The 22,870-nt window shown below is 48.1% G+C and overlaps 1 protein-coding gene across 1 annotated transcript; it reads left to right on the top strand.

Moving 5' to 3' along the window:
* The first annotated feature begins 32 nt into the window (after window positions 1-32).
* Window positions 33-21,650, top strand: dvl1a (dishevelled segment polarity protein 1a). Its single transcript, XM_067239609.1, has 15 exons — window positions 33-418; window positions 6,112-6,181; window positions 7,669-7,790; window positions 10,689-10,807; window positions 14,966-15,104; window positions 15,189-15,282; window positions 15,447-15,516; window positions 15,672-15,811; window positions 16,275-16,351; window positions 16,694-16,761; window positions 16,983-17,060; window positions 17,190-17,324; window positions 17,573-17,740; window positions 18,019-18,237; window positions 21,003-21,650. Exons 1-15 carry the CDS (start codon window positions 249-251, stop codon window positions 21,521-21,523), a joined length of 2,190 nt encoding a protein of 729 aa, XP_067095710.1. The 5' UTR covers window positions 33-248; the 3' UTR covers window positions 21,524-21,650.
* The last annotated feature ends 1,220 nt before the right edge of the window (window positions 21,651-22,870 follow it).

Below are 22,870 nucleotides of genomic sequence, written 5' to 3'. Positions count from 1 at the left end.
GTTTTAGTGCCGAGAGAGCCACCGTACCGAGACACATTGAAGCAGGAATACAGTCACTTACAACGCGATTATGTCTGGATTTTCGCTTATTTTGTCTAATGCCAGGCTATTTATTTTACAACGTGAAGTATACAGTTATGTTTATTAATGTTGTCACGGTAGCTTTAACCTCATTTCGTAGATAGTTAATAACCTATTTATTATGCTCGTTCCTTTCCCGTGTCAATGATTGTCCAACCCTTAGTCTCATGGCGGAAACAAAAATAATATACCATATTGATGAGGAGGAGACTCCTTATTTAGTTAAACTATCCGTTTCTCCTGAAAAAGTCACTTTAGCAGATTTCAAAAATGTGCTCAACAATCGTCCAGTCAATAGCTACAAATTCTTCTTTAAATCCATGGACCAGGATTTTGGGTAAGTGGCGACACGGATGCATTTTCTACTTCTGTTGTTATTGCTGGGATATATGTTGCCTAACCCTTTTGTGGTTAACCTTACTGGTACAAGCATGCCTTGATTTGACAAAAAAAGGTTGCGATATTGTAACATGACGCCAAAGTGTGCCATGTCTGATTCCATGCTTTGCACCTGTTCATTGTATCCAATGCGCATTGGGGTACTGTAGCTGAATCCTTTGAAGTTCGGACTGTGACATAAACATCCCATCACCATTCTCTCCTGTAGCAGACATTAACATTGCTTGATATCCTTTTAAATACACTAATACCAAACGTGTAGCCTCTGGCATTAGTTCATGTCATGTAAAAATATCAACATATGTTTGCGGTGGATCTTGCAAGTTCTAAATCGATGTGCAACTGATAATTGCCAGACAGGTTTTCAGGGTGCCTTTGTGTACTGCAGGAGTCCCTACCGCATCTATTAATGGAAGGGGAATAAAGAGATTATTTGTATTCAGGAGAAAACGTAACCTTATTTTAACATGTAAAGAACTGAACTATGCATTTAAAGAAAGTCACGGCGTCGCTTTAGTTTTAGGCATACATTTAGCCTAGGCTGCATAACGCAAACTTTACCGTAGAGGTTGTATTTTAATAGGATAGTACAATAATCTTGTCCAATACGCTTGATACCCAATTGGATTGCATTTTCACAGTAAGGGAGCATGCATCCCTCTCGTGTCCACACGCACGCGCGCGCACATTTTCAGTAACACACACCCACACATATACACACTCAAAGGTAGATCTGATATCTAACATTCAATATATGTTATGTAGTTACAATGTTACCACAATGGCGTTTCATTTATAAGAACAAAGACATAACCCGCTTGTCCGTAGCTGGGGTAGGCTACTGTCATTTATATTGACGTTTAGTCCTGCGACTGCAGGCCTCGAATCAGCTGAAATACCCCGAGTAGAAACATGGCTGCCCGCAAGACGAGCACTCCCATATAAAAGCGAACACCGTGGCTTGACGGCCTGCATAGGGCTGTCAGAATGACGATCGTTTCTAGATAATGACATTTTGTCGGACTAAAATAAATAACTGTCCAATATCCGGAATTGGTTTTGTATGTAACTTGATGAATGATATGGCTACTGTTTACGAACGTCATCGATTTCACAGCTTCTCTTTTGTCCCGTGAGTGGACAGTGGGAGAATATAGTCTAGTCTAAACTATCGGGTCAGAGGTTTTATGTTTATTCAATAGATCTTTAGATTCCCTTTGGACAAATTGAAATCAAAATGAATCGTTATGTTGTTGGCTTGTGTTTGTTATTATGGGCTCATCATGGATGCAATTTTTCACTCTCTTAATCAGCCAGTACAGACTACAGAGATGGCAATACAGTCATGGTTTACATTTACATTACATTTAGCAGACGCTCTTATCCAGAGCGACTTACAGTAAGTACAGGGACATTCCCCCCGAGGCAAGTAGGGTGAAGTGCCTTGCCCAAGGACACAATGTAATTTAGCACGGCTGGGAATCAAACTGGCAACCTTCAGATTACTAGCCCGACTCCCTCACCGCTCAGCCACCTGACTCCCATGGTCATGTTAATAGTGTGTTTGACCCAAGGAAGGTTGGCCTGTCTGTCTCCTTGCTCCACCCACACATTAACAGACATCTCTAATGGTTTTGGGCCAGAAGTCAACTTGTATCATGTCTCACATGCAAAGACCAAGCCAGTAGGCTACACCTGGCACCAATGCAACTAAGCTAGACTCAACTTTTTTTCAATGTTTTGAATACTTCCCTCTTTTAGTTTGAGTTCATAATTATTCTTAATTGTTGATAAGACCAGATTTGTTAATGGCCAGACTTGCTACCTTTATGTAGCTTCCTTTCAGGTCTTTTCTCTGTATAGCACAGCCTCCCAATGGCAGCACATTGGATCTTCCTTGTATCAGCAACACAGATACAAGGAATCAGGCAGTAGCCCGTGTGTGTGTGTGTGTGTGTGTGTGTGTGTCTCCACAGGCATGTGTGTGTGTCTGCGTCTGACACATTCCCTCTGACCTTGTGTAGGAGAGAGAACAAGGTTTCCTCAGTAGGACTGAGTGTGCATTGTGCTGTGTGGTGTCCTTAGCAGTGCCTGTCTGCTCCATGTCCCTCTGGCACGGACCAGGGCTGTGCTGCTATCAGGGCGTCAGGTGATCCACAGGAACATTATTGAAACAAACACAGCATCTATGTTTGTGGTCCAGAACACGGAGCCATGGCCTCATGGTGTATTTGCATTATCGGCATGTTGGTCAATGGGTGTGCAAAAAAAAACAGCTGGGAGGCTGTCATGAAGTCTACGAATTGGCTGGTTTATGTTGATTCGTTGTGCAGATGAACAGGGTCACTGCTGTTGGTAGGTTTGATTTATTTTTGTTACATATCTGTAAGTCTCAGGAAGGAAGATAATTAGGCTTCCCAGTCAGATAATTAAACCAGTTAATTCTATGGGCTCAGTTTGGAGGGGAACTAAACAAAGAGAGACAGAGGACAGCCGGTCTTTGAGGTAGCCATGGCTGTCATATCATACTGCACAGACACAGACAGCATGGCGGATGGAGAATTAGCCAGGGAGGAATAAGACTCCTCCACACAGAGGAAAAGCATTAAATCGCTTGCAGTTACAGACGGTGTTTGATATGTAAATCAACAGTCAGAGCAAGGCCTTCTATAGTAGACCTCCTGTTGTGAAAGAGAGAGAGCTGTTCCCTCCTTATTCGGTTTCAACAGTAGATTAGGGCTGATGATGTTTAAAGGTAAACCACAAATCATGTTTTATGTACTGTTTGCCCACTCTCTGGCTCAGTAGATTTGTGGCTGGTTTGTAGCATTATAGCCTGTAATACAATTTGATGATTGCCATTCATGTAGTGAAGGAAAGGATATAAACAGGGGTTGTTGTGTTTTACATCACACTATTAGATTGCCTTTAGAGGAGAGGTGACATTGTTGGGCATGGGAAAAAAGAAAGAAAATTCTCTTGTAGTAACACTGAAGAGAAAAAAATTGATTTGGTCATTGGATTCCACTCCTTTTTCTGTAGATTGCAAAAGGCTCGTCTTTTTGATAGCTTTTAGGTTTCCTCAAATGGCAGCTGTTTCTTCTTCTGAAGTTCACAGAGATGAAGTGGAAGCCTGAAAGGAGCTATGTATGATCCGTGTCATTTGTATTAGAGAAGGAGGATAAATGATTCTGCTATTGAAGTATAACGGATCTTCATTTGGTTGTGTGTTTGCAGTAGTGAAACTGCTCCACTCTGCCTCGCCTCTCCAGTATATGGGGTGTGACACAATAACCGGTATTAAAACTGTCATCATCTTCTGTACCTGAGATTTTCAAGGAATGGACAAAGCAAGTGGCTAGGAATGACCGTTCTGCATCTATGCCTCGTCATTGACTTATGTCATCATTATTTTGGTCCTCCTGTCATTTCTCCTCAGGGGAGGGAAGTCCCAGGACCACAAACTGCTGCATTCCCCTGTCCTGCCCCCTGCTCTGTGGTCAATGGACCATCTTCTAACTAGCTCTCCTCTGTCTCAGAGCATAAATAAACAGTTGTAATCCCCCTGTGCTACACACATATCCCTACCGTGCGGAGGCCCACCAGTACAGTATGCAGCAATCCCCCTCTAAATCTTGTGTCATTATCCGGTCAAATCTGTTAAGACCCATTTAAGCTGCCAGCTTTAAGACTGGAAGGTTGTGACAGAAGTCCAGACACATGTCTCTTTAAACGCTGCCCTGTGTAAGTCACCTAGTGACCCAGCCACTGTGTGGCCGTGTGTTTGTGCGTGTAATTGTGAACCTGGGAGTGTAACAAATATGAATGCCCCTCACATCAGATTGAACTTTAAAAGAGTGGATGCTTCAGGCTGAGCTGGGCTCTGAAGACGTCATGTGTTTTTCTTGGATGTGAATTTGGATTCCTTTGGATCTTGATGTTTTTAACAGAGAAGGACAGTTGCCAATGATTCTTATTGGAGTTAAAATAACAACATTCTTGACCATTTATAGGTAAAATATTTAGAATATATTAATATGAAGAGTCTTACATTACTGGGTTTAGGACATTTTGAATCCAAACATAAGTTTCTCTCAGTCTCGAAACGAAGGCCTGTATTTGTTTGTATTGACCACTCCCACATCCTCACAAGTTACCTTACAGTTGGTCATGTGACTAGAGAGAGAGGATGCAAACACTTCCTACCTAACAACCAGCAACCCGAGTCACACCCCGTTCTTCCTCTGTAAGGTGGAGTGGGCCAGAGCATTCTCAGCACTAGTCAGCTCCAACTACAAGACTGTGTTATCTCTGCCTGTCCACCACTCCCTCTTCACAGCAGCTCTGCAACAACACACACACACACACACACACAGCCTGGGCAGTCATGTGAGGAAGAACCTCTGGAAAAGCCTGAAGGGAAAATCCGTAAATCTAGGGAACAGCAGTTTCAGAGACTCACTAGGTTCAAACTTCTGAAAGTTTTCTACTCATCCTCAAGTTCTATGTTCCTCTCTCTGTTTCTCTCTGTATCTTTCTCTCTTTGTCATTCTCTCTCTCCTCTTTCACGTCCAGATTGCAAACCCCAGCAGCAAACAAAAGGCATATTCGATTCCCGTTCAGTTTCTACAGTTGGTAACAAAACAAGACAGGTAGCCAGTTTGCCTCTTCCCAGACATACATTGCACACACACACACACACACACACAAACACCCCCCCCCACACACACACACACACACACAGACACACACACACACAGACACACACACAGTAGTGTGGAAAGCTTCCTCTGCCTGATGTATGTGACAAGAGCCTAGCAGGTGTGGACTACTGACAGGTTCCTGCTGAACTGTGTCCTGTGGGGTCAGAGGGTAACTGGGTGGTATTTTTGTAGGGAATTTACAGGCTGAGACGTACACAGAGAGGGAGGCTCACTCACTCCATCACTCTATTAATACTCCTAGACTCCTCACCTCGTCTCGCTGCTGTCCCCTTTTCACGCCAGCACACACTCTCTCAACCGGATCATCTGTGTCAGAGATCCGGTCCTCGGACCCGTCACCAGATTAGCACTACAACACAGTCCCCGTCTGAGGGATGTGATAAGGAGTGTCGAGGCCATCAAACGAGAGCTCTGTTAATGCTGATTGATTGTGTGTGTGTTCATATTGTAACACGAGTCCGTTAAATCAAGCAGGGCTGCTTTTTATAGGCAAGCTGAACACACGGATACACACACATAGGTTTGCATTTAGACTGCATGTTCACAGCTATTCATGGAGGTGTGTCCTTTCATTGACTTGGTCTGCAGCACCATCATGTTAGCGTGCTCGTTTTGACTAGAGGCTGTAAATCCACCGATGGAGGATAAAAATGGCTGTCTCAACAACACCAAAGGTGCCAACTAAGAACCATGAAGTCAAACTGGAAAGTTCTTACTGAACAGGAGTCTGTCTCAGTGTACCTCTGCTTTGCTGGCAGGGTAGCACATATCTATTGCATTTAGCCTTGTTATTTTCCAGTGGACCCTTACACTTGTATGATATTTACCACGGCTAAATGGAGAAGTGGTGAGTGAGCAACGACTTTGTAAACTGACTTGGCTTCCCTGCTGTCTGTCTGTCCTGCAGGGTTGTCAAAGAGGAGATTTCCGACGACAACGCCAAGCTGCCTTGCTTCAATGGGAGAGTGGTATCCTGGGTGAGTAACTGTGATGAATGTTGTGTCCCAAGCCCCCCCCCCCCCCCCCCCCCCCATCTCCTGGCCACCAGCCTACCCCCTCTCGCTCTATCCTACGGCCCCTCTCCGCTGACTCCCCCACCCCTCCCATCCCCCTGGCTCCTGGCCGCGCTGGCTCAGCTCTATCTAAAGATACCTGGAGCGTTCCACCACGGACATGCAATCCAGCTGGAGATCATGATATCACGCCTCCACAACCCTGCACAGGAACTCTTCAGCTCCAGCTCAGTGCTGAGCCACTCAGTGCACTATACAGGCGCCAGGCCGGCCGCGAGGAGGTGTTCAGCTCGGGCACGCTTTCATAACGGCAGCCAGTCGTGACCCTCCATGACTGCTTTTTAAAAGCCACACATCGCACCGCGGTGTACTGTACATCATCCACATAAGAGTCTATGATGATTTTAACAGCTGTGTATCACCAGCCTGGCATGCAGAAGGTACATGTGTTGGTGTAATGTATTTTGACAGGCCACAGAGGCAGAAGGCTCCAAGCAGTGTTACACTGATGAGAGCGACAGGCTCCACATACCACACCCATGAATTATAGACCTCCGTGGTACGGGGAGGGATGGTATTTTCACACTGTTATGTAAGGGCACTGTATATCAGCACATACAGAAACACACGCAGCCATGTGTACATGGGCGCTGAAGCAGAAAGGAAGCACATCGCCATGCGTCACCAGCTCCTCTTGTAGGGCCCATTGAAGTTTAAACACACAGGTATTGAATTACGAACTGCGGTTGGAAACATTGTGGGGAGAGTGTCTGCTGTTTGTGTTTGGTTGAATCTTAATCATGTCTGGCTGTTACCAGGGTGTCCCTACGGCGTGTTCCTTTAGCTCTCATTATCCTGCCGGAGATGAAAGCAGAGCAGCTGTATCTATGGGGCATTTTACATAAGCCTTTGTGCTCACACTCAGCCGAGTGAAAGCAGCGTGCTCTGCCGCGATCCCTCTGTTTCTCAAGTTGTTTACGCATCGCCACCAGTCAGTCCCCTGGCCCTCCGCGGCCGTCCTGGCCCTCCGCGGCCGTCCTGGCCCTCCGCGGCCGTCCTGGTCCTCCGCGGCCGTCCTGGCCCTCCGCGGCCGTCCTGGCCCTCCACGGCCGTCCTCTCCTCCTCTCTGGGCTGTTGTTGGGGACCCGCCCGTCTCTGTGGCCTGGTCTGGTCGTATCCCTGGGGTGCCTCTTGCTTTCTGACTTTGGGCTGTCCCTGTGACGACTGTGTCTTGTGTGCCTTCCTCTGTGGCGCGGCTCTATCGGTTTGCTTTTTTAGCTCTGCTGCATCGTGTTCCTGTTGCTTTTGTTGATTATGTGTCTGACTGTCTCTCTGTCTCTCTGTCTCTGTCTCTCTCTGTCTCTCTCTCTCTCTCTCTCTCTCTCTCTCTCTCTCTCTCTCTCTCTCTCTCTCTCTCTCTCTCTCTCTCTCTCTCTCTCTCTCTGTCTCAGCTGGTCCTGGCAGAGAGCTCCCACTCCGATGGGGGGTCCCAGTGTACAGAGAGCCATCCAGAGCTGCCCCCTCCCCTGGAAAGAACAGGGGGCATCGGCGACTCGCGCCCCCCCTCCTTTCAGTAAGTACACTGGTTGTGTGCGCTCTGTTATGACATCAGATATGCTGTTCCATATACACATGATTTCACCCACAATTGCACAACAGTGCACACACACTCGCACAGACCCCCGACACGTGCACACAAGAGCCTGTGCGCCGGCTGACCTTTTGAATTCACTGCGAGCCGTATGCGCTAATCAGACTTTGGAGAGCTCATCAGAGAGACTCGTCTCACTCAGGGGCCCAACGCACACGGAAGGATCCTGTGTGTTTGTGTGCCCCCTATGCGACTGTGTGGATGCCTGCGCGTGCACACACGTGTTCATATGCCCCGTGTTCATGTTACCTCTCACTTACTGTACATGAAATGGCTGTCCAGTCAGGCGTACAGCAACGTGTTAGTCTGCTCATCTATGTAAGCATCCACATGATGCATACCCTCCCAGTGCTGCTCCAGAAATAGTCATGATAGCATAAACATCTTATGGAAACGCTGCCATTGAAAGCATGCCATTGTATTCAGCCACTAAAAGCACCCATTGCCCGTTAGCCGTTAATAATGAGATATGTGGCCCAACAATGTTAAGTGTTACAGGGCCAGCTCAGAACTCCGTACAGGGATGACTGCAGCCCGCTTGACCCTTCTGCAAGCCCAGACTTCGGCTTCAAACAGATGTATTAGAGATTCTCACTGCATTCGTTAAAGGAAGGCCCAAAGCTAAATATAGCAGGGAGCTATGGCTCCAGGGCTGTGAGGCTATATGACTACGTAGCTGTGCATCTGGGGGGCCGGGGGGCCAGGGGGGCCTGCGAGCTGGGGTTGTTGCCATTACAGCTGCAGAGTGCGCACTGCTGCACTCTATATTGAGAACATGCAATCTGTCATGTCTCTGGATGTCTTCATCCCCAGTTTGACATGCTGGCTCGTTCTGACCCTCTGTGGACTTGCGCCCTGCTGCTCGCCTGTCAGCTTGCCTGATGAAGGGGTCAGATGGCTGAGCGGTTAGGGTATTGGGCTGGTAATCTGAAGGTTGCTGGTTCGATTCCCCAAATGCAATTGCAAAATGACGTTGTGTCCTTGGGCAAGGCACTTCACCCTACTTGCCTTGGGGAGAATTTCCCTGTAGGCTACTTACTGTAAGTCGCTCTGGACAAGAGCGTCTGCTAAATGACTAAATGTAAATGTAAATGATGATTGGATTGTTCCTGCTCCTCTTTTCCTGCTGTGTCTACTGCCACCCTGTGGTCAGACTAGGATCAGCCAGCTTCCTCATAGCGCACTGTCCCCTCCCTCTCCTCTTTTCATTCTCCTGGTCTCTCTCTCTCTTTCTCTCTCTCCCTATTTGAACCAGACAGGCAGTATTTTTTCGGAGAAATTGTTATTGTGAATTCCGTATAGAAGGCTTGGCTCTCTGAAATAAAGCCTGTCTCCCACCCTCACCCTGCCTCTGTAAATAAACTGAATATTATTACCAGTTCCATTTCTTATTGAGGTGTATTCATGTATTTCATGTATCCATCCCTTGTGAATGGCCGTGTTTGACGAGGGACAGAATAGGTGTTCAGTGCTTAGAGCGAGCAGAATTGATGTGCTTCTGCACGGTAATCCGGATTAACGGACATTAAAAGCACCCGTCTCTGTTTCCCAGGAGGGGGGGGGGGCAGAGGCAGAGGCAGAGGGGAGGTGAAAGGGGGATGGTGGGGGGGGGGTGTTCACAGCTGCAACCCACCCCCCTCCCCATACTAGGCCCTCCCCTTTATAATCTCCCACAGGATCAACAGACCCCCTGCCTAGCTGGACTGCAGCCACCAACACACAGACAGTCACCACAGTTGTAGCCATCACTACGCATGGCCTGCACCACCAACCTCAACCAGTATACCTCTGTACGGAGCTGGGACCTGCATCTGGAGTAGAGGCCGCTGGGTCATCACTCTGTTTGCATGCATGCAGTGTTCTGTACGGGAACAGCTCTGATGCATCGTTACACTGATGCGGAAACACGATCATGCCTTGTTGGGCATGTTGTGCCCCTGAGTGAGCACTGCACACAGCAGCTTGTCCTCATGTGGTCTGATTTGCATTCGTCATTCACACTTTTCCCTGAAGGCAAATTAAACAGCAGTTTTTTCAGCCCGACGACAAGGTGTGTGTGTGTGTGTAGGTGCGCACATGTGTGAAGCACATTCCTTTTGAACATGGGTTTACTGTTTCTGTGTGTGCAAGCCAGAGTGTGTCCACGTGCTTGTGTGACAGGTTTGGTTACATTGTGCACGCCAGCGTGTGTGCGTAGGTGTGTGTGTGACGGGCTTGGTTGAGTTGTGTTCTCACCAGCTTCAGGTTTCCCTGGTGCCTGCAGGCACTCTCTAACCTGACCCCGCAGCCCCAGGCCCAGGTCTGCCTGGCCCTCCCTTGCAACACCCTGCAGTCCTGCAGCTCTGCAGACACCCCCCCCCCCCCCCCCCCCCAGCTCTGCCCTGCTCAGCCCACACCTGCTCTACCAGTCTCCCCCTTTCCCTCTCTTTATCTCTCTCTCTCTCTCTTATCCCTCGATCCACCATGCCAGAGGCACCATCTGGGCTTTCAATAAGACTCATTAATGCCAGTGTTGGACACGAAAAGCATCTCTCTCAGGCTATATGGTCATTAATAGCACTTAGTGAAAAACACATCACATACCACACAACAATGAAGCTGGCGTTTTGGCCTGGGGAGGCTGAATTTGAAACGGATATAACCCTGAGGTCGTCCTCCTTCCAAACAGATCTCATGACAGACAGATTTATTGTACCTATACAGACTGTGACTGTCTTGGGTATAGAATATACATAATTATTTGCTGCTGGTTGTTATGTGTGTGTGTGTGTGTTCCATTTTCCGTCCAGGTAAAGTAATTTGATTCTGTGTGTTTTTCAGTGCCAACGCGGTAAGCAGTCGTGACGGACTGGACACAGAGACGGGTACGGAGTCCCTTCTGAGCCACCGTAGAGAGCGGGAGAGAGAGCGAGCACGAAGAAGAGCTCGAGAGACAGAGAGTGAGTACCCTGCCCGCACACCTCTGGGTCCTCACAACGAAACCCAGACTGTCCCGTCACCATCACACACCACACCTCCATGCCCGTCTGCTCACCACACTCCCCTGTACAAGTATGCCTCCCAAGCACCAGACAGTAGATGGTAGTTCAGACAGCTATGCAGGAGAGAACCACAGTACATACAGTACAGTAGCTGTGTGAGAACAGGATAAACATCCATCTGCTTGTGGCAGGTAAGTGGAATCGGAGCCCAGTTGTGCCATGACCAAGACTGCTGCAGGCTTTGGCTTCTCTCCCCTTCTCTCGTCCTCCACTTCTGTTTCCTGGCTGAGGCTCAGGTTCATGGCCCAGGGGAGTTTCCACTTCATGGTTGAACTCCAGTAGAATGACTCTGGAGTTGTGAAATACAGAGGATACGAGAGGAAAGCAGTTCCTCTTATCTCGTGCTGCTGTGGAACCAGCATGGAATATTATTTACTTGTTGGGTAGGATACTACGGGGAGGATACTACTGTGGATCATTTCAAGCGGACATCACTGAATATACTCTATTCTCCTCACATTCACTGTTTCAAAACACCTTTCTTTACAGACAGTGTGGTAAATACATGGGGCACTGCAGTCTAATGTGGAAAGTTGGGAAGATTGGAAACAAACATAGCATTCTTTATTTGTTATTTCACTGATGTGCTCCGGCACTGACTGCACGACAGAAAGCTCCATGAAGGTCACTTTTTTTGGATGAGTAAAAGAGAGGAGGGGGATGGGGAGGAGGAAGAGAAGGGGGGGTCTTCCTCTGCCCTCCTTTAGGGGAACTTCTCTCTCTCACAGATATTCTATTGTCAGAAGGGTAGCCAGTCAAACACGAAGCGTCTTTCTTTCTCCACTCACAAAGAATGCAGTGGAGAACTGCTGGAAACTGTCGCCAGCCACCAACACTTAGAATACTGTTCATGTCTTGCCTAAAAGAAATTATTCTCCCAGTCTTTCTCAGTCCTCCGCTGGTGCTGGGTGATGCTGAGGGCAGATAGTCTCTGCCTGCCAGAATCTCATTCCACTATAAACAGCCTCCATAGCCTGCTGTTTCTGTTTCCCCTCCATGCTCACAACAGAGCCAGCTCTTTATCTCTCTCTCTCTCCCTCTCTCTCCAATCTCTCCATTTCTCTTCCCCTGATCCCTTCATCTCAGCCAGTCTGGCTGTGTGGATCCGGCTCTCCAGGCTCATTAAACTCAATATTCATTAATCTACGTGGTGCAATTAGCAGCAAAGCATTTGTCTGAGATAGTGCGAAGAGAAAGAACTGTGTGTGTACTTTGTGGGCGAGAGGGCACGTGTGTTTGCATGTTCAACATGCGTGCATGTGAACTCACATGCGTGCGTGTGAATTTCGCAGCACTTTCAATGTAATGCCTGAAAGGTTGTGTAACCTCGCTGACTCCCCCAGCGTCAGTGTCATTTTACCTTTTTTTCCCAATCGTTCAGAGTTCAGAGTGATATGTGTCAGGCCAGGTCCCTGTGCTTGTCCATGTCTCTAGAAATAGTTGCTTGCAGATCCTCTGCTGAAGTACTAATAATTGCTTGCCCATTTCCCCCCCTCCCTCCATCTGCTAGTTTGTTAGCTCTAATTAAATGAGAGCGTCGGGGGATAGTCCCTGTTCATCAACATGCAGCTTCATGGCTCATAAAAGATAGCTTACTCTGCCCAATAGAATCAGATTGAATTAGCTTGTGTTTGCTTGGAGCTCATTACAATGTCACGGTTGTCACCTTGTGGCTTGGGTACAGAGACCCAGCCATCATGTAGCAGCCTGCCTGCAGCCATGGTGGCCGGAATTCCCCTGTCTTGTCTGTGACACAGGTAAAGTGCTCAGTGTCTGCCTGAATACGAGCTGTTTTACTGAGAACAGAGCAAGCTGAATCAAAGTGTCAGCTCTGGTAAACATATCCCTTGTTCTCTCCTTTCCTGCAGAATGTCTGAGAATGAAAAGATGAATATTGTAGGGTGACAGGAGGGTGAGAGGAAGGGACAGGTGTAGGACCCTAAGGGGAGCATGGAGTTATGGCATAGGATATATTTCATGTCTACGGGCGTTCTACCTCTTACCTGCACTGAGGTTAGAAGTGAATTGACACCTCAGACACAGTGCATACACCAATGCCAAGACTAGTGTGACACTGAAAGGTTATTAATATGATATTGTTAAAATTAGAAACTTATAAAAATATATATGTTGTCTCGTCAGGTATGTAAATGTAACATTGTATTCATTTTACATATCATATCCTGGTATTATCAAGCAAGTACTTTTTCAGAAACAATTGAAAAAGTGTGTTAAATTAACGTGGATAATCCGTGTCCCGAAAACTGTCATGGAAAAGGATTTGAGCTAACAACATGATGGCATCGTTACCTGTGGCGGATGAAATCGCTTCTCATCCCTAAACCCATTTTTTTTGCAGTGCGCGCTCAACGCTGTGAGATGCCGCCATCTGATTGGTCGAAGGGGGATTAAAGCAGATATAGTTGTGTCGCGTGTTAGGAGTGACTGTTGTAGTTTAGCTCCGTCTCAGTTTGTTCAGTTAGTGTGTGGGGCTTCGTAGACTGTTCGTCTGCTGCAATTGCGGTAAGAATTTGAGAAACAGCAATTGTATTTGTTTAATCCATTGTTTGCATGGGAAAGGATCGAATACATTTTATTCTAAAATGTTATTTAATTGGCATATTTGAGTTTAAATGAATTGATTAGAAAATCCCTATGGCAATGGATTGTCACGTTTGTGACAGCGGTTGAGATTACTTTTGAGATTTTCTTTGTCTTGTCATTTTCAATAAATAGCAATCTGTGCTATCGTAGGCAATATACCGTTTTCTGACTATGAAAGTTAACATCTGAAAATTGCAATATTTTGTCACCTTAGTAAGTACTTCAGCTACTATGGTACATTAGTGGTAAATTGTGGACATCTGTCATTTTTTTAAAATCTCTTTGGATAATTCATATATGAATCAGAATGATGAAATAGGGAAAGCTTCCAATCCAATCTGTTTAATGGTGGATAGATCCTTAAGGACAGTGAAGGTAGTTTTTAACGTGTTATACGTTCGACAATAGTCCACAATGTAGTTTATAAATTGGGCTGTATTGAGACAATGGCTGAATACTGTAGCGTAACAATATTGAACAAATACGGCTGTGCACAGGCATGCAGAGGACATTAATGAAACAGCACAGTGTCCTTAATGTCATACACCTGCTGCATTGTCTGCTACTGAGCTGAGAGGAGGAAAGATTATGTTGAGCGACTGTCTTGTTATCTCCTGTTCACCCTGCATTTCTCCTCTCCCCCTGTCTTTCCTCACTACCTTGGTTGTAGATAAGGAGACTGTCAGCACCCTGTTTCTAGGCAGGAAGGCTCATTCAATCCTGACTGGGGCTGGGGGACAACAAGCAGGCTGTACTCCTGATACTGTACTTACTGTACACTGCAGAACTACTGTAGCGCCTCAGTTTTACTAATGTGTGTGTGAGAGAGACTGTCTAGGTTTTTGAATGAGAGTGAGCTTGCATGTGTGTGTGAGAACACTCTTGGGGCTGACGTACAGTAGCAATGGGCACTACCACATTACTGGAATGTTTCGGTCGCACACGAAGAACACAGGCACGGCCACGCCCTCTACGCCTGGGCAGACCTTTCCAGCCAATCCGCTGTTACCCTGAGAAAGCACCACGCCCCTGCCACTGTAAGGAAGGTGATGAGACAGGTGTTGGGAGTTTTGGAGATTATGGGTGAACACTGTTTTAGGTAGCGAGATGTACCCATTAATATGTTGACTTCATGTTAGTACAGAAAAACCACAAAAAACATTATCTATCGTAAAATGTTTTTGATAAATATATTTCCGTATGTAACCGAGTTCCTCTTTTTGTGTAGTCATTTTGACATTTTAGCAGTCCAGAAGTTCAGTAAATGAGTTTCCTATTCTTTCCGCCTGCTCTTTCACCACAACGGCACTGTTTAGTGACATGTATTTCTTGTCACTGTCATGTTCTAATATTTCTCCACATCAAATTCATCTCTCCACTCTCCCTGAAGTCATGCTGTCTGAGTCTGACGGTGACCTCTGATGATAAAGTGGTTTCTGGTTGTCCTTCCAGTCCCTCGTATCAACGGCCACTCCAAGTCGGAGCGCACTGCGCGGGACTCGGCCATGGGTTACGACAGCGCCTCGGTGATGAGCAGCGAGCTGGAGACCAGCTCATTCGTCGACAGCGAGGAAGATGAGGATGCCAGCAGGTAGCAGGATAATGACCCTCTGTCTCTATCCTTTCCATCATGTGTTTGTGGTGACCCCCTGACCTCTGCCCCTCCCTGTGTCAGGCTCAGCAGCTCCACAGAGCAGAGCTCCTCCTCTCAGCTGATGCGCAGACACAAACGCCGCAGAAGGAGGCACAAAGTGGCCAAAATAGACCGGGTGAGAGTCTGCTGGTGGATGGCACGGGAGTAGGAGGGAATGTGTGTGTGTAGCGTGTATGTGTCACCGCAGGAGAGAGAGAGAGAGCACGCATGAAACGTGCTTTTAAGGTTTGGGAATGTTTCTGAATGAACGACTGTCTCACTGGCCTGTCTGTGTGCTAGTCCTCTTCCTTCAGCAGCATCACAGACTCCACTATGAGCCTCAACATCATCACTGTCACTCTCAACATGGGTAAGGGCTCGCCCTCTCATCGCCTTCTCTCTTCTGGACCGCTTTGTGTCTGGAAACATTGTCGCAAGTATATTCCTAGATACCCCTTTGCCTCGTAGCCTTTGAGTTCATTTGTTCATGTGACCTGATTCTCGCCTGGCACCTGTGTGTGACAGAGAAGTACAACTTCCTGGGTATCAGCATCGTGGGCCAGAGCAACGACCGGGGCGACGGCGGCATCTACATCGGCTCCATCATGAAGGGCGGAGCCGTGGCCGCAGACGGCAGGATCGAACCTGGAGACATGCTCCTGCAGGTGGGCTCCACCCTCCTCTCCCATCCCCAACACCCCGCTCACCCTCTAGGGGCACTCCACGCTCGGGCTGAGGGAACAACAACAGACCCGGCCCGTTCTCCTCGCCTCCCTGTAACTGTGTTTTATGGATGTTGTTTTTCTGCCTCTCCCCTTCCTTCCTGTGGCTGGTATTCTTTGATCTGTGTGGCTGGAACCCCTGCTGCTCTCAAACCCTGGCTGCTTGTTGTTTATTGTCGATGCCAGGGTCCAACGTGTATTTTCTCTGTCCATGCATAAAGTAGGAAAACCTAAATATATAAAGCAGCTTATGATTTACTCGCCTTTTACGTGCGGCTTAAAGCCTTGCAGTGCCCCGGAGATTAACAACTGTACTGTAGCACACCAAAAAAAGCAAAAGGGTAGTTCGAAAGAATTTCTTCATGTGACTTATGTTTATGGATCGTGGTGTCATGTGAACCCCCAGGTGAACGATGTGAACTTTGAGAACATGAGCAACGATGATGCTGTCCGCATCCTCAGAGAGATCGTGTCTAAAACCGGGTAAGAAAAGTGTTGTGGCTGCGTCTGCTGACTGGCCTGGAGCAAACAGTACTCACAGGCAGTGTTGTTTATTATGATCCAGGTATGTGTGGCCCAGTTTGAACAGGGTCAGCCCTGCTCAAAGTCCACAGACTTAATGTACAGGATGAACCACTGGTTCGCTATCTAAGCTGTTTTAGTGTGATTGACAGCAGTATAATTCAAATTTCCCCCATAATCTCCCTTTAACCCTTTTAAACCAGCCGATTACTTTGGCTGCTGGGCAGTAGCTACATAGCTGTGTGCTGGAAGGGTCCAGTTGTCAGCCTGTTCTTAAACTGACCGATTGTTTCTGTGCTGCAGGCCTATCAGCCTTACTGTGGCCAAGTGCTGGGATCCATCTCCCCGCAGCTACTTCACTATCCCCAGAGGTAAGACCCACACACAGGACCTTTCATTTTCACTGAGCGGACACTTCTATCCAGAGCAACATGCCAGTAGAGGGGGAGATTTGAACCTGCAACCTCTTGTCTGTCACGCATACAAACACAATAGAAGAATAGAAGAACGCTACTCATCGTCAAACAACCCCAACACACCCCCACCTTTTGGAAAACTATGTGCAGGTGAATGATTGTGTGTGTTTATTCAGCGGAGCCTGTAAGACCGATTGACCCTGCCGCCTGGATCTCTCACACCACCGCCCTAACCGGGCCCTACCCGCACTACGGTAGGACCACAACCCGACCACAACCACACACACACTAGCTACGGTATAGCACAGCATATCAGGATATCCCAACGTCTCTGAGTCTACCGCATGCTTCATCCAGACTCTGTCGCCTCTCTCCTCGCTCAGAGTTTGACGACTTGCCATTGTCGGCCAGTAAGACAGACATGGCGACCATCGTCAAGGTGATGCAGCTGCCTGACTCTGGTCTAGAGATCCGGGACAGGATGTGGCTGAAGATCACCATCTCCAACGCTGTCATTGGTGAGAGGTCAAGGGAATCACACAGAGAAATCTTAGAGGACCTCTTGTCCACTTCTAAACTTGGCTGCCTATGAGCTGCAGGATATTGCTGACGATGTTGACGTAACATTTGTACCCTACACTATTGGGGTTGGATACAAGTGTATCTAATCAGAAATATCAACATATCTGATGGTTGTATTGTATGTATTATTGTATGTATTACTGTGTCAATTCATTGGTGCGTACATTGTGTGTGTGTGTGTTAGGTGCTGATGTGGTGGACTGGCTCTACTCTCGAGTGGAGGGCTTCAAGGACCGCCGTGATGCCCGGAAGTACGCCAGCAGTCTGCTCAAACATGGCTACCTGAGACACACCGTCAACAAGATCACCTTCTCTGAGCAGTGCTACTACACCTTCGGAGACCTCTGCCAAAGTACTGACGCCACGACACCCTCCACGCCGCAGACATCAGCTTCAACCACCACTGGTGTTTATGAGGCAGCTACATTGACCTTAGGATGTCACCTTAGCTGAGATATAATCTCTCTCTCTCTCTCTCTCTCTCTCTCTCTCTCTCTCTCTCTCTCTCTCTCTCTCTCTCTCTCTCTCTCTGTCTCTCTCTCTCTCTCTCTCTCTCTCTCTCTCTCTCTCTCTCTCTCTCTCTCTCTCTCTCTCTCTCTCTCTCTCTCTCTCTCTCTCTCTGTCCTCCAGACATGGCGTCTCTCAACCTGAATGAGGGTTCCAGTGGTGGGGGCTCAGAACAGGACACCTTGGCCCCCCTCCCTCCCCCAGCCACCAATCCCTGGCCCCTGGGAGGCCAACCCTTCCCCTACCCCCCTTTCCCCTCTGCTCCCCCTGGCTTCCCCCCAGGATACTCCGACCCCTGCCACAGTTTCCACAGTGGCAGTGCCGGCAGCCAACACAGTGAGGGTGAGTGAGGCCTTGTCTTTAAACCTCAGTGTTCAGATATAAGCGGATCACACCACTGTATGTGCTAACTTGTGTGCCTGGATCTTAAGGTTATTTTTTGGTCCCATTGTGTAGCTAGTTGCACATCAACACACCGTTCTTAGTCAAAGTGTCTAAAATCATCTTGTATCGTCAAGGTCAATCATGAGCATCTTGGGTCGCGCAGCAAGCGGGAAACTCTTCAGTACTGGGTGTGTACACACTGAACCTGACCAGCCTATTGGCTGAGCGCAGATTGCCAGCTTGATATGATCCAATGGGCCCCATCCTTCCTGAATGATCTTTTGTCTCATTTGCTACCGAGGCTGTCGTTGCTGTGTGTTGCTGCTGCATGGTGGGGAGACTGTGTGTCTGGGGGAGAGTGGCATCTGCTGGGTGTGGGATAGAAGTAGGCAGCATGACAGATGAGCATTTCTCTCGTGTAATCGTGATCACATCGTAGAAAAGGCTCCATTCCTTCTCATGTACGATCTTTTGTTGCAATCCCCTTCAAGTGAATCCTTCAGCCATTGTCCTTGCCTGATTTCTGTCAACTCTCGTTTTTGTTTATGGATGTCCACATAACCATTTGGAAACGTTGGAGGAGAGAGAGAGAGAAGAATAGGCAGCACCCAGCCCTGTCTGTTACCTCCTGTTTGTTTCCTCTCCAGTCCAACTTGATTGACATTTATGGTTGTTTTATTTCCCATTTTGAGACAGGCATCTGTAGCTGTCATTACTGTGCATGCATGCCACGGAGTGTGACAATGAGCAAGAGGAAGGAAGCAGGAGCGAGAGTGCCAGCAAATAAGTGTGCGTGTGTTTTTGTGTGTGTGAGGAGTTGTCTGCATTTTTCATGGGGAAGTCCCCACAGTGCAATCGGATCACTGTGAGCAGTGATGCAGTAGAGCCAGAGCAGGCTGGAGAGCACAGTGTCTGGGTTACACCCAGCTGGAGGAGGATAGGATCCACTAGACCAGGCACAGCTGGACTGGGTCAGACTAGGTGAGTTAGTCTAGAGACAGCAGGACTAAACTGAGCCAGACTAGGGCTTGGCTGGGCTAGGTTTGATGGATCCAAGCTGATTTGGGTTAGACCAGGCTGGACTGGACTGGGAGGTGTGTGTAACTCTGTTGTTCCCTCTGTTTCTGCTGGGCAACGGTAGACTGAAGGAGGAGGTAGTCCCAGGACACTGGGGGAACCGGTAAGACAGCTAACACCCTCTCCTCCTCTACTTCTCTCTTCCTCTCCCTCTCTCTCTCTCTCTCTCTCTCTCTCTCTCTCTCTCTTCCTCTCTCTCTCTCTCTCTCTATGTCTATATATGTGTCTATGTCTGTCTCTATCTCTCTGATCATTCTGAGTATCTTACAAAAACTTTAATTTCCTTCATCTCACTCTTACGATTTCATTTTTGTCTGTCTTTCTCTTCTTCTCTCTCCTCTCTCTTTCTCTCTCTGTGGTCTGCTCTCTTCTCTGTCTCTCTCTCCTCTCTGTGGACTGCTGTCTCTCTCTCTCCTCTCTGTGGACTGCTGTCTCTCTCTCCTCTCTGTGGACTGCTGTCTCTCTCTCTCCTCTCTGTGGACTGCTGTCTCTCTCTCTCTCTCCTCTCTGTGGACTGCTGTCTCTCTCTCTCCTCTCTGTGGACTGCTGTCTCTCTCTCTCTCCTCTCTGTGGACTGCTCTCTTAACATAGCTTCAAGGTTTTTCTTTCCTCCTCCCATGCCTCTCCCACCGAGTTGCGTTGATGTGTGTGTGTGTGCGTGTGTGTGTGTGTATGTGTGTGTGTCCATACCGTTGCTGCAGCTGTTTGTGACTCTCCTGACAGCCCATTGTCCCTCTGTGCACCTCTGGGCATGTGTTGGTACTGTACTGAGTCTCAGTCCGAGAGGTGCATGATTCAACTGAGGCCAAGGCTTGCACTATCACTCTCACTGATAGGGGGCGATCATGCACCATACGCAGTACTAGGGCTCAATGCCAAAGAGGAGACGGGAATATGTGTTGGTTCACAATGTCGTGGTAGACCTTTATCAGGATGACATCATCAATGTGGATTTACTGGCAATGTGATCTCACAAAGTAACACTTGACAGTTGAATGAATGACACAGAATCACGATCAAAATGTACAAGATCATTTTCCGGTCCATCTGCATTGATCACCAATCCAGTGTTTTCCAATATTGAGGTGTGTCTTTGATGCAGGTGTATCATGACATTAGTGTCTAAGTGTATGGACCTCAGAGAAGTCTGTGTGTGGGCTAGTCCACCAGACATGACATCACCAGTCTCATGTCTGCTTCCTGTTACCATGGGGATGAAGTCACTTGCCTTTGGCTGTTGATATTTAAGGATTTGGGTTTTTTGTAGATATATATAGTCTCATTCCACTTGATATGAAGTATGTCTTCTAAAGCCTTTATAGACCCTATATGAGGCCTGAAGATGTTTCACCTGTCTTCTCGAAGCAGAACTGTCATGTAAGCATCCATCATACGACCTGTAACCTCACTGTGTTGTGGGCCTTATTAAGAGCTTGTGGGGCTTCACTAAGCTTTCAGAATCCACTTTTAAGGTGTGACTGTCTGCTACCTAGGATACACTAACTACCAGGTCAGCAACAGATGGCAACAGTAAGTCATAGCTGGTGAGCAGAAGCTGCAGATTGTGTTGTTATGGTGATAACAGGTGTGCAGGCGTGGGTTCGGGGTTAACTGTCTGTGTTCCTGTCTCCTCCTCCCTATCCCAGGAAGCCGAAGCAGCGGCTCCAACCCCAGCGCAGGGAAAGGCAGGCGCTCCTCCCCTCAAGAGAAGACCCACAGGTCCACTTGCAGCGAATCAGAGCAAGTCGTGCGGGGTGTCAGGCGTGGCGATAGGTCTGCCAGCCAACTCAGTCATCACAGCCATGCCCTCTCCAGTCACAGCCACGCTCGCTCAGGTTTCAGCCACACCCAGTCTCACAGGAGTCACTGTCACCCGAAAAACATCCAAGCCCCCTTCTCCTATAGCCACGCCCCCTTCAGCCAACCTGTGCCCGGCTCCTGTGGCCACAGTGAGCGAAGCCACGCCTCCTCCTACGGCCCCCCTGGCCTACCCCCCCCGTACTGCATGGCACGCCTCGCCCCCAAGACCTCCGTCAGCAGCAGCACCCCCCCTGGGGCCCCCCCAGTGAGGGAGCTAGCTGCCGTCCCCCCCGAACTCACCGCCAGCCGCCAGTCCTTCCAGCACGCCATGGGAAACCCCTGTGAGTTCTTTGTTGACATCATGTGACAGACAGGACAGTGCCTTGAAAACTTGCCGAGCACAAACGATTCCCTCTGCCCTGTTCTCTCTGTTTTTCTTTGTCTCTCGCTCTCATTTTCATTCTTTTCTCTCTCTCTCTCTCTCTCTCTCTCTCTCTCTCTCTCTCTCTCTCTCTCTCTCTCTCTCTCCTCTCTGTCCCCTAGTTAAGTCTCTTTGCTACTGACTATCCCTGTGTTCAGAATGTAGACCCTGGCCCTCGACCCACCGCTATCTCATTGCTCCCTCTGATGTGCAAGCAAGGGAGGATGGGAAACCAGAGCACAACAGGAGGGAGTCCTCATACATCCACACGCGCACAGACACACATACAGACACGCACACGCAGGGCTTCTGTCTGTGTCTGTGGAGAACCCTCCCGGCTCTTTTGTATTGACGTGACAGTAAGTGTACAGTTTGTGAACCGTGAGTGGTATTCAATGTGGTGATTCTAAAGAGCTGCCACACAGACAGGCCCAGGAGAGGGAACTCTATCTGGATTATCTCCTGTTGGACCAGACCTAGCTGGCTGGATCTGGATCTCAATCCCCCAGACCCAGACTCGGAGCCACAGCTTTGGACCGGGTCGACCCAGGACTGGAGACAGATCTCTTGGTATTTCTCCTCCACATCCTCTGCTACTATTTGGCACTTCCGACCAAAAGTGCAGCTCTAGCGGACCGTCGTTCTTGCTTATGCGGTATGCCAGGGGGACCTGGGATACTGTAACATCTGCCAACTAGTCAGTGCTAGCCTTGGCCAGTTACACAGCGCCTGGATCTTCTCAACGTTGTTAAGGAGGAAGTGTGCCCAGTCTTTAGCTCGACTAGGCTGCATGACTGCTTTAAAGGAGACAACAAGAATTCATTTTGCTACATATTTTGAAATTGAGGGTTACCTCGTGGCCAATGGTCTAAAAGAGAAATCCATACACTGGAGATTTTTTGTGATGTTATTTATGTGATCATGTTGAATTGATGGTGTCATACCTTGTCTGTCTCTCATTGGCTGACTGACACATAGACAATCAGACATCTCCTTTAGTGACCCAGTGGATTGACCATCACCACTGTCCACTGTCCTAGCTGTGCTTTGTCGAATGTATCATTACTGCAGTAACCCTGACTAGCACAACAGTAGCATGTTGTGAACCAATTTGACACCACTGTTGGCTGAGAAACATGCCAACAGGATTGCAAACAGTGGTCATCCACCATGTCGGATTACTCAACATGAACGTATCGAGTGGAACAGAGATCACTAGTACAGTAGCTATATACATGCTCCCTGTACACATGGGTGGGATGAGATAGAGATCAGAGGGATGGCATTGTCTTG

This window comes from Osmerus mordax, chromosome 7 (genome assembly GCF_038355195.1).
Source record: "Osmerus mordax isolate fOsmMor3 chromosome 7, fOsmMor3.pri, whole genome shotgun sequence".
In the NCBI taxonomy this organism is placed as follows: Eukaryota; Metazoa; Chordata; class Actinopteri; order Osmeriformes; family Osmeridae; genus Osmerus; species Osmerus mordax.
This window is presented reverse-complemented; position numbering and strand designations above follow the sequence as displayed.

Bases quoted from the DNA above. Each gene is read 5' to 3' on its own strand.
- dvl1a (XM_067239609.1), top strand. From the start codon at position 249: ATGGCGGAAACAAAAATAATATACCATATTGATGAGGAGGAGACTCCT. The intron at 16,762-16,982 runs GTAAGACCCACA...GTGTTTATTCAG, and splicing joins CTACTTCACTATCCCCAGAG to CGGAGCCTGTAAGACCGATT. The intron at 17,061-17,189 runs GTAGGACCACAA...CTCCTCGCTCAG, and splicing joins CGGGCCCTACCCGCACTACG to AGTTTGACGACTTGCCATTG.